The 18,994-nt window shown below is 43.0% G+C and overlaps 1 protein-coding gene across 1 annotated transcript; it reads right to left on the bottom strand.

The window, feature by feature from the left end:
- Positions 1-258: 258 nt before the first annotated feature.
- SLITRK4 (SLIT and NTRK like family member 4) lies at positions 259-2,787 on the bottom strand. Its single transcript, XM_009822097.2, has one exon. It carries the CDS (start codon positions 2,770-2,772, stop codon positions 259-261), a length of 2,514 nt encoding a protein of 837 aa, XP_009820399.1. The 5' UTR covers positions 2,773-2,787.
- Positions 2,788-18,994: the final 16,207 nt, after the last annotated feature.

Raw genomic sequence — 18,994 nt, forward strand, 5'->3', positions numbered from 1 at the left:
TGTATAAAGCATCCCTTTGGCAATAGAGTTTGCAGTATCCCTACAGGATTCCACAGGGCATGAGCTTTATGTAGTAAAATCTACTAAGGAAATTCTCCTCTACTTGACAAATCATATGCAGCTACAGTTAATCAGACACCCTTGGATACACCTGCCTCTATGCCTATCAATATAATATAGTATTTGGAAGTTAAAATTCAACAAAAGGCACTTTCATCATTAAATAAATGTCCTCTGTAGGCAATAAGATTGCATGACCTATATTTTGTTCAAAGCTGTTTGTTCTTCAAGGACTTGTAGGTAGTCAGGTGAACCTTGAAGTTTAGCTTTTAGTTCAAAATACTCACTTTTTCTTTGTTCTACTACAATTTTACTATGATTACCACCTATTAGAGATTTCTTGGTTTTTTTGTCTTGTTGTTTCTCTGGATAACGTATTTCAAAGCCACTGACCCCTATGCTGTTGTATTCTTTTTTACTTTCAAGAAAGTTTTTAATAAATACGTTGGAATCCCTCCCAGGGAATAACTCATCCAGTTCATCGATTGTGCTAAGTCTTTTTCTGGTATCCACATGCAATAAATCTTTCTCCTTGTCATTAATATTTCTCAGAATGACTTTCTGCCCTGGCGGGTCAGCAAATGTGAAGCCCGTTTCAGACTCTTTTAAGCCACAGGTATGACTTTTGCTCATCTGCTCAATGGTTTGAGGAATGAAGGCCTCTGCACCTAGTCCATCTTTTTTGTTTGACTTGTGATCATGCTTTCTTAGCTGCAGCTGCATAGAACTGCATTCTTGATTTCCAATCCCTTCATGCTTTACAGTTGGTTTTTTGTTGCGCCGAAGCACAAAAACAAGAAGACAAAAAGCAACAAACACTGTCAAAATAAGCACAACTAATATGCTTAAGATTAGGATGGACAATGGAACTGGGCCACCAGGAGGACTCCGAACTGGTCCCAGTGGTGTTGTAAAAGTAACAGCAGGCATAGGACTAGTGAACAGAGCAGATGGCTTGTTTAAAAGTTTAGGACAGAGGATCTCATTTTTCAGAGACTTAAGTTCAATGTTAGCAAACTGTACAGGTGTTTCACATTTCAACTCCTTCACCACAATACCTTCATTTAGCTTTTCAAGCCACAGTTTTAAAGCAACTAAATCACAAGTGCAGTCCCATGGATTACCTTCCAAATCAATTTGTGTAAGAGATTTTAGCTGATCAAGAACGCCACTTACAGGTAAATACATGAAATGATTGTTCCTCAGATTCAGCCTAGCAAGCGGTGCACCAGCAAAAATGTACGCTGGCAAGCTTCGTAGAAGATTGTTGTTCAGGTAGAGCAACTGCAAATTGGGCATTAAGTCAAAGGTGCCTGCTAGGATTTCTTTGATAACATTGTATTCCAAATACAGATATTGCAAGTTGTGGAGGCCAGCAAACATTTCTGGGCTCAGACGCTCTATCTGATTGCCATTGAGATACAATCTCCGTAAATTTGTAAGGTTGCGGAAAACTTCTCCTTTGATCACTGAAATCCGATTGCTGCCTAAATGTAGCAAATCCAGCCCCTCAAACTCAATGAAATCTGTAGTGTCCACATCCTTAATATAATTGCCATTTACATGCAGTTTCTTGGCATTTAAAGGTTTTGGTACAAGTTCGGCCATTGACTCTATATTTCTTTCTTGGCAATTTACACTTAATCCCAAGTCCGAAGGGTGCGTTTTGCAAACACAGGGGACTGGACAAGGAGTTAAAGGAGGCACCCTGGTCTGGTAAGATACGATTTGACTGAGATTGCGATTAGATAGTGCTTTGCCTGCTACTATCCCCGAGATCTTCGAAGGATTTGTAGTCTTTGGCGGCTTTGTGACTAATCTGTGCACGGATGTTTGAGTGGTGTGGCCATTCGGTGTGCTGTAACCGGGCTCCAGCTGTGAGGGAGGTAGAATACGCACGTCAAAATCACTCCCTGTCCCCATGGAGCACAGCTCTTGCTTGTTGGTTTCTTTCAGCAGCCTTCCATACAAGTCACTGGGTGTTTCACAGATAGCTTCCCCAATGTAGATGTTATAGGGCATGTTTTCCAGCCACGCTTTCAAAGGCAACAAATCACAAGTACAATTCCAGGGGTTGTCTTCCAGCTGCAATTCGACAATTCGCCCAATGTGTTCCAGAACTCCAATGTATGGAAGCTTCTGTATTCGATTGCCTCGTATATCCAGATGGGTTAGAGAAGCAAATCGAAAAATGTTATCGGGAAGGAATGAAATCAGATTGTCATTAAGGATCAGGACTTTCAGCTTGTGAAGCTTATTGAAGGCTCCCCGTTCAATAAACTTGATTAAATTGTAGTCAGCTTGGAGATACTCCAAGTTCTCTATGCCAAGGAAAGTGTCAGCTCGGAGAATCTTTAATTCATTGTTGTTCAAGTGCAACTGTTTTAATGCACTAAGACCCATAAAGGCCCCTCCCTCAATGTTCTGTAACTTATTATTACCCAGTTGCAAGGACACTGCCTGTGTAAAATTAAGAAAGGTATTTGGATATAGGATAATTAGCAGATTGTTTTGAAAGTTGAGGTGGTAAAAATTAGACCATGGTGGTTTAAGCTGATTTGGTCTGTAGACTGCGACCTTCTCACAGTTGACATAGAGTACGTTCTCAACTGACACACAGGAGCAAACATTGCAAATTTCCACAGATATATCAGCATCTGCAGTTGTAGAAGAAACTGGAGATGACAGAACCAGAAAGAGCCACAGAAACATCTTCTTGTGATCAGCAAGCAACCTTAGGCTCCTGAACAAAGACAAAGAATCTAAAGAAGAAAGAAGGAAAGAAAAAAGAAAACGTTTTTCAGTTGTCATTGTTCCAAAACATTATTTGGGTTAAAAATTGTATTCCACTGAGCTACTGTACTTGGCAAGGATTATAGATAAACTACAAGCACTGAATTTACAATAACATGAAAGATTTTAACAACCAGACAAATACACAGGAGCTAGAATGATTTCAAATACGGAATGTAAATCTCTGTAGACAAACACAAATAACGCTGAGGTCTGTCAAATATATTTCTATCTCTTGTACATGACAAACATGCATAACTAACAAAGTAAAATAACCAAAAGAGATTCCAATTTTATGCATATTTACTGTCCTCAATCCTGCACTGCTCATATGTTGCCGTGCATCTCAGGGTTATTAAACACAAACGCTGATGTTATGCATGCCCAAACATCTGAGTTGGGATAGCACGATATAGAAAAGATGGAGATGCAGACACATACGTGGAGTATTGACGTTGCTTTTTGTATGTATAGCATCAACACATAATCACTACAATAATAGTGAGATTCACTCAAGGGTTACATAGGCATGCACACACACATTGTTTCTGTCACTTATTATACCTAGTTCAATTAGACAGGTGGTAAACTGATCGCAGAAATACAATAAACTATCCACAAATCAAGATCAGCTCTGGGTGACCAATGGAAGCACACAGATATGGAATAAGCATGCACAGGCATACAGCCCCATCCCCAGGAATAACAACAATACCCTGACTTGCAGGGCAAAACAAAGTCACAATTCACCAGCTTGACACTACTGAAACCTGAGAAGAACTTTTTTTTTTCTGGTAAAACACTACGTAATTTGCTCTTATCCCTGCACTGATACAGAGGTGGCTTTCAAGAACACTTCACATATAGTCAGGCCAGCTGAGCTGCCATTTTTTACGCAGAACTGGAGCCACAGCATTTCCTCTGAGTTAGAAGGTAGCTTTTTTTTTTTTTTAAACAAATCAGTCAATAATCAATACATTGCTCCCCCCACCTTCCCCATTCCCCTCGTTTCCCAACATGTCCCTTTCGTTTCCTGCTGCGGGAAGCCACCGAGTTGGCAGGAGGGAGCCGGGGTGGAAGTGGAGAAAGCAGGAGCCAGCTGAAGGGAGGAGGGTCGGGCTGGAGGGAGCCGCAAGGAGGGGAGGATGCGCCGGGGGACCTGGAAGGGAGGGCAGAGGAAGAGTGAGGGAGGAAGGAAGGGAGGACAGAAGGACAAGAGAGAGAGAGAGAAAGCTGAGAAGAGGCAAGGAAGGAAGAGGGGAGGGGATGGCTGAAGGGGTCAAGGAGGCCGCGGAGAGGGACCATGGGGAGAGAAGAAGGAGAGGAGCAGCCGCTGCCGATCCCCGCAGGCTCCCGACCCCGGCTGCGGCGAGCGAGGCCACAGGGGCAGCCCGATGCCCCCGCTCCCCCGATTGCTCCCCCTCCCAGGCGCCGTCCCCCCGTATCCCTGCCTCGCCCACGCTCGAGTCCCCTCTTCTTCCTCAGCCTCGGGGCCCCGGCCGGTACCGAGCGGGCACGCTGCGGGCGCTGCGCGGGGCTGGCGGCGGGTCGGCGAGCCCGGCCAGGAGTGCAGGCGCTACCGCAATTTTTTGCCGCAACCGGCTCGGCTGGTGCCGGCTCCCCTCTGTCGTGGGCGCCCCGTCGCCCTCTGCCTCCCGGCGGGGGAAGGCAGGAGGGACACGGGCGCGCACACACCGCACGCTCATGCCGGCTGGGAACGGGCACAGCGCGGCGATGCAGCCCAGCGTCCCTTCCACCCCCCCGTTGCAACAAGGCACAACCGTGGTCCCCGCCGCCAAATGCTCCCCCGCCTCCTCCGGCACCTTTACAAAGTCCAGTCCGCAGCACATTCACACACCCCCTTCCCCTGGCCCCACTGCCCAGATCCTGCCCCCCCCGGCCCTCCCACACCTCCACCGGCTTATCCGGGCCGCCCGGCCCCAGTCGCTCCGCTCGCCCGCTCCCCCGGAAGGGATGGGAGCGGGCAGCGCTGCGCCCGCTGCCGCTGGCCCGGGGCTCCGGGAGGCGGCCGGCGGGGAGAGGCGAGCGCGATGGCAGAGAGGCTCCGGCAGGAAGCCACTGGCGCCTCGTCTCCCCCCCACCCCCCCCCTTAAAATAACAGCAGTAATTATTATAGCAATGAAAACAAAACCTTTGGAATGATTAACAGACATCCAAACGCCACCGTAAACGCAGCCCCGCCATGCCCCCCTCCCCGCCCGCACTCACACGCCCCGGCGGGGCGACCGGCCGCCCCCGGCGATGCTCCCGGCGGCCAGCCCGGCACCTTCCTACCTCGGCGGCCGGGGTCGCCGCGGCCCCGCTCCGCTGCGCTCCACCGCTCTCCCCGCGAGGTCTCCCCTCCGGCAGCTCCGCGCACGCACCGAGCGGCGGGGGCAGCCGGGCGCCCCTGGGACGAGCACCCCTGGCCGCGCCGGGCGCCGAGCAAGGCGAAGCCCGGCTCTGCAGTCCCCCGGCGGGCTCCGCCGCATGCAGCAACCGCCTCGCTGAGCCCTGCCCCGACACCGCGGTCCCCCGCACACATGCGGGGAGAGGATCCCTCTGCACACGGGCACCCGCTCCCATCGCACTGCTCTCGCCCACCCCTTGCACGCAGAGAGAGCCCCCTCCCCTTCGCCACACGCACACTCGCAGACACATATGCACGCACGCACCAAGCGCTCGGGCGCTGCTTTGGAGGGGAAGGAGACGCCGCTCTGGGGGAGCAATCCCAGCGCACCGCAACCGCAAAAGCATCTCCCGCACGCCTGGAGGCGCGCCGCGCCCCACCGCGCCACCCTTACCTTTCCTGGGGAGACGCCGCGGTGCGCCCCCGCGGAACTCAGGCGGGTGCGGCGGGGCGGGAGGTGCCCCCCGGGGCGGCGAGAGCGGCGGGGCCCCGGTGCCGCGCCGGGCGCCGCGGGGCTGCCATAGGCGGCGCGCAGCAGCTACAAGTGCGGCCCGGGGCACAGGCGGGACGGGGCCACCCCGCCCCCGCTCGCCCGCCCCGCACCTGGGTGCGCGCCGCTTAGCACCGCGGCTGGGAAAAGCGGAGCGGGGAGGGAAAGGGAAGGCAAGGAAGGACTCCCCCCCCCCCCCCCCCCCCCCCCCCCCCTTTTCTGACGATCTCCCCTCCACCCGCTTGAAACAAAAGTAGAGGTGGAACCTGAGTGGGCAGCATGGTAACGTTTGCTGCATTTAATGTGAATTGCAATTATGGAACAAAATCGCTGCGAGGAGACATACCCGACCCGTGCTTAAAACAACACAGCTATTTGTGTATCTCATTCTTTGTGGTTAGGTGAAATTCCTCCTCTGCTTAGGTAACAGCTGCAGTCTGATGAAAAAAATCCTCATAATGTGGTGCACTTGTGCAAAACAGATTCTGCTAATTAAGAACTATTACTCTACCATTCATAATATACTTTAAAATGGTAATGAATACCCCCATACAAGGTGGCATCTCTTTCCAAGGCAGAAGAGTCAGTTAACCAAATGAAATCTTGCGAGGGGAGTTCAACTGCTTGTCCTTTACCGTGAATGCCAACATAATTCAGTTAGAAAACTGTTTCTGTATTGCACACGTACCAGTTGTGAGTGCTAGTTCTGGCCAGTAACCATCAGGGAATGGAAAACAGCAATTGCTTTCTTCATTTACAGAAGTGAAATAAATAGCTTGCTCCAAAGGCTGGCGGCATCTAATTGAAATAATTGCAGAATGTTATTTTGCATTATGCGGATAGACTGATACCTGAAAACAAATGCAGCTGAGACATCAATAATTTGCATATCACAACAGAACTGAAAGTGATCTGTGATTAATATTCAGCCAATTAAAAACTGAAGTCTTTAAAATGTAAACTCTCTTAATTATTGAACCATTAACAAAGTACTGTTCACATAAAAGTGAATGCAGATATATAAAGGGCCCGGTTTAGAAGGATTTGCATACAGTTTAAGCTGAATTTTTGAAACTCCATTGAAATAAACCTAAGGAATAGAGAGCAAAGGTCTAGAATAAAATTCATTTAGGAAGATATCTGGTTTATAAGTCTATTTTAACAACAGGCACAGAAATGCATGTGTAAAGACCAAGGTGCCGGGTTTGTTTAAAGAGCTACATTAAGCTGGATGTTAAACTAATTCCTTGCTTATTTAGTAGGTGAAAGAGCATACAGACAGTATCCAAGATAGATCACCACTCCCACCACCATTCAAACAACTGCTTAGAGACCGAGTCAAAAATCAAACAAGGAGCATAATAAAAGATCATATTTTAGCCAAGTAAAGCGTGAAATGAATAAGTATTTAGGAGAACAGAAATTGCACTATAACTGAATAACTCTTGATGTTGCTATTATAAGTGGCTAGTAACAATGACATATGTTTATGACGTTGTAGAACTTACCTGAGAAGGCAACTTAGTTATGCAACACAATTTCATTATTAGGGTTTTAGTCCGTTTTATTTTTACATTTATTTCTAATTTACAGTGACGAAAAATAACTCCTTCTCCAAATCTTATTTACATGGTTTCTAAGCTACTTGTCCTAACCTACAACATGTCAAACTCACTAAGATTTAGCTTTATACATCAGGACAACAAACCAAACCAAGGTGAGTATAATTTTAAAGTCTAACATAAGCATAAGCTTAAGGTCAAGACTGTGATCCAAGATGATGATGTGCTTAAGGAATAAATCACCTGAAGGGGTTACATGCTACAATCACTTGGTTGTACCATTTTCTTTGAGATCTGGCTAGAAGTTCTTTCACCAAAATTTTCTGTGTAGCCTGGTAGACAGCAAAGACAGAAAGGGCAAGTTGGATTATCTGGTCTCCTTCCACGAAGTTTGCAAGATTACTTCAGGTTACACACCATGCCTATTATTGTAATCTCTAGCCTTTTCTTGAATTTCTTGCTGTGATGGAACCTCTTTCATCTTTGATTTTTTTCTCTGTCTGTTGTTTGCCACGGGAGCATGTATTTTTCCTTCTTCAGTTTAGCAAAAGGAGAGCAAAAAGCTAACAAGCAGATAGATTAGTAACATGATTTTCTGCAAAGAGAAGTATCTGAAGAAAAAGTAGAAATGTGAGATATACTACTTTCCACCCAAGGAGACACACACAGGGTGGCATTCAGTAATGGTACAATTAGCTTATCAATAATGTCATTATCATGTCTAAGGAGAAGTTCTTGGGAGAGAAAGGTAGTTTTTACTCTTGGCATGATGTTTTTACTCTTCATCATGCAATCTGCTCAGAAATTACGGAAGTCTATTTATATTTTGCTTCCTTTCACATTTTTGTGAGAGCTTCTAAACACCACTTTTCTTCTAAACACACAGACATGCTTGGTCACCTGCCTCTCCCAATTTACTTCTGGGCTGATGCAGGGACTTCAGGCTGAAACTGTGCTTTATGTGTTTTCAAAGTCTGCCAGGAGAAAAACCTTCCTGTAACAGAATCACCAAAATGCAGAGTCCAGGGGAGATGCTGAATCTACTGCTCACAGCACGAAGCCTTGGAGAGCATTTTCCTCAAGCTGTTCTGTACACATGCAAATAGGACTTCAGCTGAAGTTGGAGGGAGTTCTGTGCAATAAGTTGCTTTGTATTATCATCCACAGTAATTTTCCGAGTGAGAAATGCACTGATAGGAAACAGAAGCTAAACATCCTACTCATTCCTGGGCATTTCCAAGTACAATTTAAGACACAGTAGCTGAACTCAGGCTGCATGTGTACACAACAGAGGTGGGGAGGAGGTTTCTTTCATATGACTGCCAACGTCCTATCTGTATCCTACATATGGATGCATGGACATCCTAAACACTTTTCCACAGGCACTGAGTTGCACTTTGCTCTCTCTCCAGTTTGTCTGTGGTCATCCTGAAAATGAAATAAGAGTTAGTCCCTGGTAGTTTGAACTAACCAGAGATACTGTTGACCCACACACCCGTGGCTTTTGAAATCAGAAGATCAAGACAAGAAATTGCAATTGCTGTGACCAGCACAGGAGCATGCTTTCCTTGTTCATGTGCCAACATCTGTACTGGCCAGCTGAGAGCAAACCTTGTGTACCCAGCTGCCAAAAACACACCTGGGAGAGAAGCAGTGTGCACACAAATGTATTTGGGTTGTTCTGCTTGAAAACGTTCATGCCAGGAGTAGAAACTCATATAAAAATTCTCCAGAAATTAATGGGAATCCCTTTAGATAAGGCTCTGTTTTATAATTATTGTGTAAGCACTACATGTTACTCCTTCCTTTTCCCAAAGAATGGTAAAAACAGCTCAAAAGTTAATGTTGTGGGCCTTCACACAGGGCCCAGGTAGAGAAGAAAGTGTTTTGTTTGAACACATGTAAAGCTGGTTAATAATTCTTTCAATAGGAAAGCAAAAGTTTGTGTGTGCTCTGCCTGTTTCTGGAGTTTCCATGGTTAAACAATTTCTGTTTAACAAGTCTACAACATGTTTCTGCTCCCAGATAAATCAGTTACAACTGCCATACTCAGCAAACAACATCCAGCACAGCAGAATACAACAATGACTGTGCAGCACTGTCTTATAATAAGGCTTCAACTGATAGGACATAGCCTTTTGAGGAGAAAAAAAAAGGCAATAACTCCACCCATTGGCCCCCATCTTCCATGTATTTTGCCAGACTGTCAGTCAGAAGAGGGGGAGGGAGAGCATCCTTGAATACTCTGCATGTACTAGAGTGAGTCCCTGCATGTGCATCCTTTTAAAGGTACAGTGTGATAGGAAACAGTGCAAGTCTGCAATACACTGAAGACAGAACCATTGTGAAAGAGTACTGTGCTAAGTAAAGTGGAAGAAATGCTGTCAGATACTTGTCTCTGCTTGGCTCCCTATTATTTCCACCTAACTTACTCCATTTTATCCAGGAGCCCTCTTCAATGTGGAACAAGTAACTCATCACCCGCTCCAGGAAAACACCACCTGAGAAAACACTGAAATACATGCACACCTTCACCAGGGATCGGCAGGGATTTTTCATTCCATCTTTTCCTGCTCATTTGCAATGAGTCGTCCTCAATGTTTGATGAAGTGGACGTGCTGCTGATAGTGGGTCTTCTGAGTAATTCTCTTTGTAAACTCGGCCTGCGGGGCTGTCCAGCTCCATAATGCTACTCTTGCCAGATTTTACTGTCAGGGCACAGTGGGTAGGCATTTAATTTCACTAAATTGCAACATGTCCAGTGCTTTACTATTTTCTTTCTCTATGCTCATTTACTCAGAGGTTGTTCTGCCTCCAGCTCACTGTCAGAGGCTAAAGCCAAGCTTGGCCTGTCCTCCTGCCCCCTGAGACAATGAAAAATGTGAAATTAGAAGACAAAGAAATGAATGAAAAAATAATGGATAAAGAACTTACCTGGGATATTTTTCCATAAGTTTGTATGATATAAAGTTAAATGCAAAACCTGGAAGCAACTGCTGTTGTCCTACCCAAGTCTCTTGCGGAAACTGCTCAGTACATTGATTTCTTGATAAGAGAAATATATTTAGAATAAGGATTCCGTGCTAGAAAACTCTTACGTTATTGAATACACCAAATCATGAAATAACACTTCATCCTCTCTGAGTGAACAGCCTATTAACTGAATAAAAGAACTATGCCCATGTACTGCAGAGAAAATTTAAAGAAATTTGACTGTGGTTGGAAATGATGGAGGTTAGAAAGGAAAGAGGTACTCTAAGAAGGGGGAAAATGTATTGTGTTACAAGGCTTGTTTCTTTGTTCCTAATAACTTTGTCTTCAGCAGTGGAGCAGGAGAAATCTTTTATGCTATGAATACCATACCTGTTAGGCTTCCAGTCAGGACTGGATGGGTTGAGGTCACTTGACATTAACAGAATGTGAATTTAGAATATTCTAATTTAAGTTCTCACTCCTCCATGTTTTCCTCACATGTGAGACTATTTCTTATCACCTTCTGGAATTCCACAGACTTATATGGGACTTCTCACGTGTGTAAAGGTTGGTGGTATAACCCCCTCATTAAGCTACCTGCAAGAAGAAAAGTCTCTTACTTTATTTCTTAGAAAGTTCAAGAATAAAGCTTACAATAAAAGTATGATAAAAAAGAATAAAATAATTGTCATTCAATCTTTAGAATGAAAAACAAATACTCTATTTTTGCTGAAGTTTAAGCTGGTGCTGGTTCTTGGATGAAGAGCTTCAAGCTGTGACAATGTGAAACGGGGAATGAACGCAGAGCAACTTGCCAGCTACTCTTGTCTCTTGGCACGCTGGGAGAGTCACTCCCCGACTACTGCAGTTCCTTTGCTCATCAGCTGAAAAACCACTGTGGTAGAATGAATAGGCATCTACAGAAGAAACCATGTGCTTTAGACTTGTTGCTTGATTTACGGAACAAGTTACAGTAAGGGGGAAATATATGAAGCAAAATTAAGATATTGCATGGGTTTGCTTATTGCTCAACTTTAATCTGCTTTTGCTTCTGGGGTTTCTTTTGCAGCTGCCCTAATTTCCTCTACTTTTACATTTTCTACTAATTTCAATTAAGGCCTCTATAGGCTCATGAGCTAACAGACTTTTTAATTATTGTTTTTAAAAAAGCAGGCCTACACTGTCTTTCCTATTGCCTCTAGACTATTGCAAAGGAATGTAGAAACACGGTCTTTCAAGAAGGAAGAAAAACTGCAGCTACTGCAGTAACTGAGTGGTGACTTTTTTTTAACCTAATGATTAAACACCAGTGCAGATCTGATACAAACTGACTTCAGGGAAGGGGTGCTGAACCAGTAACCAAAAAAGAAAGTACCCAGCCACTTACAGGGTGAGAGAGAGATGGGGGGAGGTATAAGGGGAGGATAGACTGGACTAAACACACAGCAACAGCATATGTTAAATGTTTTACAATGTCTTTTGTAACTTCACAGTCAAGTAAATTCAATTTTAATCGAAGTTTGTATAGAAAAGTAAAGGGGAAAAGTAAACTTCTGTAGAGTTCCTTTGCTCCACTAGAACAAGGTCTAGATTTTCTCACACTTGGGCGTTTTAACATTTAAAAAGGAAAGATATCTTTTCTTCCCACATGTCCATGAAATCCCGTTTTCAGAAAAAACCATTTATGTGTATTTACTAAATAGCGAAAGAATCAAGAGCAGATTTATGTGAAAAGTCTAAACCACTGCCTGAATGATGGAAACATTGTAGTCTAAAGAAGAATTCTCACCTTATTGGAATCCTCTTATGCCAAGAGGAGGCTGTGCTTGTAGACACATTCAGAATAACTGAAGAAATAAAAAACATTTTCTCTGGTTAATCTCAGGATCTATGACCTGAATACTCTTCTGACATACAACATTTCAGGTCTTCTCCAAGATGTGAAGTTATAACCTGCCAGACAAATCTGAAACCAGCATGCTCTGAACATAAGGGGAAATTTATTTTATTAAATAAGTGATTCATATATCAATAAAGATATTCAGATATTCACATATCAGTAAAGTAAGTAAGAAGAATTGCAGAAGGATGAAGAAGAACAAACTGACATATCATAGCAAGGGAACCCTGTCAGGGATCATGTCAAGTAACTGAAGAACAGACTTGAGTGACTGGAAAGAGCAGCAGAGGGGATAGTTTTAGGAAGCTTGTACAGAGTTTGGGAGGCTGGCTAGGAGTGCATGAGTAATATTCAGAGACCTTTATCCACTAACGGAACTGACAGAAGCTGACAATTATGCAACGGTAATGAACCTGTCTTATTTATTTTAAGACACCTTGTATGAAGAATTCAGAGAGAAAGAAAAAAAAAAGATTATTCTTTGGTTGGTTAAAATACCATAACTTCAAGGGATTCCCTTTCTGTTCACTCCACATGGAAAATATACAGAAGCACTATAATTGCAGAAAATTTAAATAGGTCAGTTAAAATAGATCCTACAAAGTGAGAGAAAAAATAAGCCCACCGTACTTTAAAGTAATTTTTGACAAAAAAGGGAGAGGATTACTTTCTGTTATCTTCCATGCTTTAGAAGGCCAAGAAAGCCTGTAGATTCACTTCATATGGCTGCTTTGCCTTGAGATTAGCCCAAATGTGATGTCTTCTTGATGTTTACAGATGCCAAGGGATCTAAGACATCTAATTTTTCCCCTTTTCAGTTTGTTCTGAAAACACACTGTATTGACTTCATGCCTTTTTCTTAGGCTATTTTGTGCTGTTTCCTCTATCTCCAAGATCATTGCCATTATTGTATTTATTGAAGGAAACTTTCATTGAGGTTGCAATGGATGTAACTATATTTCCTTGGCAGCATTCCTGTTAGTAACCCTGTGGTTTTCATTGAGGTCATTGAAATAATTTTTGGACAAAGTCAAGGTGTAATGCATCTTTCACTGAAGCCAATGAGTCAGACTGAGTTTTGTTTAAAATGAGCATTTCTGATCCTTTCCTGTTTCAGTAAGGAATTCCATGGTGTAATGACTGTTCTGAAAATAAACTTTATTTCCTTGTGCAAATCAGCATTAGCTCATACTATGAGTACGAAAACCAGTTAACTAACCATGAAATGCTATTCAAGTATTGTTTCCCTCCTCAGGTTGTAGCTTGTTAGTTTTGACAGGTGCACAATGAGATATAATAGAAGCTGAAAAGGTCTTTATCTGTATCCCTTTGGCCCTTTAAAACTGATGAATAGCTGGCAGGTCAATATGGATACATGCATACAATGGTCCAAGTTTCAGCTAAGATCAGTGGTTAGCAGTCAGTAGGAGTGAAGCTTTCCTTTTAGGAAAGGAAAATTTTCAGGTTTCAATTTAGCATCTAATTTTTTCGGCGCTGCTTACCAGCATTTAATAGCATTTCTTTACCTGCACCCAAATATGGTTGGGCATTAAAAAGCACAATTTAGGAGCCAGCCTACAAAACAATGAAGTCAAACTCATAGTGCTCATTCAGGCTATTATCCAGTTTTTGGAAGTAGTTTCTTACATTATTGTTCTGCTTAGTACAGGCCTTGAGGCTATATCTCATTAACATCTTCTCTTATATTTATGGTTTTGTTCATGTGTTTGTTTTCTAAACCACGGAAGAAGACTATTTCAGTTTTAGAGATTTACTGACTAGATATTAGAATGTGGACATTCTTGAACCTACCCAAACGAATATTATTGTAGTCAGAGTTGAGAATCGATATTCCCCAAATGCATCATAGAGGCTAACAACTGAATTTTGTGTCCTTTCTTCTGTCAACTTTTGTCAGCTTTGGATTTCTTTCCTGAAGTGACATCTCTGTTGTATGAAAAATCCCTACCCAACATTTAATCATTTTGTTGTATTTCCCCGATGACTTATTTTTTAATTAAAATAGGTATGTTTAAAAGAAATGTTATTTTCGAAAAACTAATTTTCAGCAATACTTAATGCTAAGTAGAGCTGATAATCCTAAGGTAGAAATGTCAGATATGAAGTACAGGAGAACAGAGTAAGGAAACCTACCCCAAAATATTTATCCTTGGACTATTACATTGCGGTGACATCACTAGGCAGTTCTTTGACATAGAACATTAAAGATGAGATTCTCAGATCCTTTCTCCAGACCAAAGCAGAACAGATCTACCACGTATGAATGGAAGATTGAACCTTGTGCTGGGTTTAACATTCTGAAAATTTTCTGCATCTGAAAAGAATTAAGAAAGCACATGGACAGACATAAACTGGAACAAGCAAGCAAACCAAATTCAGAAAACACATTGACAATTTTGTATGGAATCCCCCAAAAATCATTAACATTTGAAAATTTGCCAGAGTTCATAGCTGAAATTTAAAATTTAGAAAATATTACCACTTGCTCTGACAATAAATATTATACGTGATGTAGCATTCATCTCAGCTGATAATGTTCTTTACAACATGTTTTCTGAATCGTCACAGTTCTCTGTTTTTAACTCCTTATCACTGCTTGTTTGAAGGAAAAACTGAGGAACAGAGCTTGAGCCTGTTTTTTAAAATCAGGAGTAAGGACTCTCTTAATGCAATGATCTTTGGAACAGACTCCGATCTGCAAGTGCCTCTAGTTGCTTAACTCTTACTCAGGTGTGCAATTTCATTAAAATTAATGAGAATTAGGTATGTGTTTTCTTGCCTTAATTACCTTATTTGTATAAATAAACACTGAATGTGGTGGTATAATCTGATCAAGGATTTCAGTTCTTAAATCCCTGACTATCAATGCTTTGTTCAAGCCACGGTTCCCGCTACAGGGCTGCACATATCTGCCGTTATGCTGCTCTGTCTGACTAGAAAATTACATCACTTTTCTTTCTGAACTACTTTGAAGGTTTCAAGTGACAAATAACACGGACTTTAATGCTCTCTTTTTCCAAAAAATTTGTAAATCAGAACCATCAAAACACATGTGCAGTGAGAGAGTATGGCCTGTGGTTTGAAGAACATTATGTTTCACTGCTTCTCTGAAGTACTTTGAGCTTACATTTCTTAGATTTTATTTCAACATCTCTCTTGTATTCTCTCCAGCCTGTTTTTCTGAAGAGTGAAGCAGCAAATACAGATATACAGAGTAGCACCTGATAAGACCATTTGTTAAGTAAAATTCTCATCTCCATTACAATCTTGCAGCTTCCCATCATTATGTCTAGGTTAATCAAAAACAATTACAGAGCCCCAGTGAAGCTGCCAGAGATCTATTTGGATGCACAGGGTCCTGCACTTCGATCACAACAACCCCATGCAATGCTACAGCCTTGGGGACGAGGGGCTGGAAAGCTGCCCAGCAGAAAAGGACCTGGGGGTGCTGGTTGACTACCAGCTGAATATGAGCCAGCAGTGTGCCCAGGTGGCCAAGAAGGCCAACGGCATCCTGGCCTGTATCAGAAATAGTGTGGCCAGCAGGAGCAGGGAGGTGATCGTGCCCCTGTACTCGGTTCTGGTGAGGCCGCACCTCGAATGCTGTGTTCACTTTTAGGCCCCTCACTACAAGAAGGACATTGAGGTGCTGGAGCGTGTCCAGAGAAGGGCAGCGAAGCTGGTGAGGGGTCTGGAGCACAAGTCTTACGAGGAGCAGCTGAGGGAACTGGGGTTGTTCAGTCTGGAGAAGAGGAGGCTGAGGGGAGACCTCATCGCTCTCTCCAGCTACCTGAAAGGGGGTTATGGTGAGGTGGGTGTTGGTCTCTTCTCCCAAGTGACTAGCGACAGGACTAGAGGAAATGGCCTCAAGTTGCGTCAGGGGAGGTTCAGGCTGGGTATTAGGAAAAATTTCTTTACTGAGAGAGTGGTGAAGCATTGGAACAGGCTGCGCAGGGAGGTGGTGGAGTCACCATCCCTGAAGATATTCAAAAAACATGTAGACGTGGCACTTCGGGACATGGTTTAGTGGGCATGGTGGTGTTGGGTTGATGGTTGGACTTGATGATCTTACAGGTCTTTTCCGACCTTAATGATTCTGTGATTCTGTAATATACAAAAAGACTAGTTTTGCATCCTTTGAAATAATTATTTTCACCGCAATGAATGGAAGCAAAATCAGGTTTTGAGAAAGAGCAAGCAGTGATTTCTTTGGTGAGTGACTGTTTGCTTAATAGCTCCTTAAAAATGATAAGTTTTTCACGCTGCCGAAATTACCCTGGCCTTGTACCTGAGAAATAGTATTACAGTAGTCTGGAAAATGCCCTGAAGTGTTGCACTTGTATGCAAAACACAGTGGTTATCTGCATATCACTACACAGGTGTGGCCCTGAGACTCTCCCTGTGACCTGAACTAGGCAATGAACAGACAGTATGTGGATGTGCATTGCCAGTACATGGAGCTGGCACATACATGATACATAGTCCATGTGCAAGGCATCCAGGTAGGTAGGAGGTGATGGGGACAGGAAGCACATTTTGGTCCTGGTATAGGCAGAGCTGCTCCAGTTTTGTATCTGCTACTGAATCCTTTAACCTGACACTTGAACACCACAGGAGAAGAAACCAACCTGCACTCCTAGATCTAAGAAAACAAAAGCTCTGTCTCTGCTTCCAGAGAGCTGGGTTTGATCCCCATTGGTGTGCAGGGTCAATCAACACAGATTCATGACCCAGGATTGTATCTTACTATGCCTTAAGCTCCTCCTGACGACAGGAGGTACTTAACATTAGCAACCCATTTCCCATCCCCCTTCTAGCTCTGCTTTAAATCATTATTAAGTCTTCCTGGTGTTTTGTTTCTGTATGTGTTTTTTTGTTTGTTTGTTTGGGGGAGTGGTTTGTTTATTTTTTAATAGGAGAAGAGAGAAACTATATGTAAAAGAACAAGTTTGAAATAACAAAATTCTCTTAGTTAGAATTGGAGTCTACAATAGTATTGCAGACCACAGATTCAACTAATGTAGAGTTGTGCTATTTATAAACACCTTCTCATTGCCTGGGAAAATCACAGAATCACTAAGGTTGGAAAAGACCTGTAAGATCATCAAGTCCAACAATGGAACAGAACATGTCGGGCTGCCGAGGGCCGGGGAAGAGCATTGTCTGCAAGTACTTTATCCTGTCACCTCTGAGAAATGGAGGAATTGTGCTGGGAGTCAGCTGAAGTGAACACAAATATCTATCCTTTCCAGCTGAAGACCCCTCAGAGCTGCTCCAGGTTTGATTGTCATTAGCCTGGTGCCATTATTCCCTACCTTCTAGAGAAACGGAAGCTGGAGGTCTGGAAAATCTCTGGAAGTGGAGATGTGCATTTGGGTAACTGAAAAGATTGGACTCAGTAAGTGAACATGCTGATGTCACATTTTATGTGACTAAATCTGCTTTCTGCAGCCACCCCTATTTGGGAACCTAGGCCTTTTCACAACAGAACGTGCTCCACACTTCAGGGAGGGCCATTCCTCTGGCCTTGAGCAACAAGCCAACACTCATCGGCAACTGGGCTCAAACTCCAAGTGAGTCAGAGATCATCACAGATCTATCTCAAAGCCTTGTTTAGAGTTCAAGAACAGGCTAAGCTGCCTGTATAGACATACGAAAAGTATTTAAGGGCATTAGCCTCTGCCCCAAAATGCTTCAGTAAGGTTTTGACTCTTTGAAGTGCCTCTTTCGAAAATGCACCTTCAGTGATTTGAAAAACATTATTGTCTATTTAACTTATGCATTAATTCCCATGAAGGAATATGCACTGTCTATTATTGCAGTCTCTGCTTTTGCTCTCTCTGATGCAGTAGCAGCTGGATCAAACCTGTACTTAGTTTCATCAAGGAAGAGGAATTGATTCATTGGTGAAAAGTGTTTTCTTCTGTAATTTCACTAAGGAAGAACATTCCTTGGCTATTTTCATTTTTTCTTCTACCAGAGCTGACAAACTAAGGAATGCTTAAAACATCAATTTTTTCTAAAGAGCTTTTTTTATACATTGTGCATTATGTTTCAACAATTCTGAATCTGGAATAAGGTAGCTGCATTTCAATGTACTAACCACCTAAATTATCAAAACAAATGACTGATCTGCTAAGACAACTAGCATTACTTCTAAGCTGCTCTATGGGGTAAAAAATAGAGAGCTTTTCATATAGCACAAGCATTGTTAATTAGATAGGAACCTGTAAGAAGGCAGCAATGAAATTAAAATAATAACTTGGTCTAATATACTTGAAATTCCAGACATTAATATCTGATTGGGAGGAGCTCTGAATTACACTGAAGCAAGTTCCAGAATCGGCTTCTTATTATTCAGCAGGCAATCTATATGCAATATTTAACAAATCGGGCATTTGATGAATAATTGTTGACAAATCTTGTCTGCTTCACTGCCTTTCACAGAACTGCATCAATGAGACTAGACACAGCATATGCCTAGGAGGTCCCACAAACTTTCTTACAGTTTTGTATACTCAATTTCTGAAATCCACCAAGGAACTATTAATGTTGTCCCTTATACAGAATCACCTGTTAACAGGTCTGGAGGAAGCAGAAATCTGCTAAACAGCTCCCTGGTGCTGCTATATAGAACTGTTAGAAGAGCTCTGTGTTTGATTTAAGAATATATGTTGACCCAAATTTGGCTCTCAGCAAAAAGAAATTAATGATCGTCTGAAAGAATGCAACACAAATTATGTAAATGGAAATAGAAACTCCCCCTATTAATAAGAAGGGAGAAA

Source organism: Gavia stellata, chromosome 14, assembly GCF_030936135.1.
Source record: "Gavia stellata isolate bGavSte3 chromosome 14, bGavSte3.hap2, whole genome shotgun sequence".
Taxonomy (NCBI): domain Eukaryota; kingdom Metazoa; phylum Chordata; class Aves; order Gaviiformes; family Gaviidae; genus Gavia; species Gavia stellata.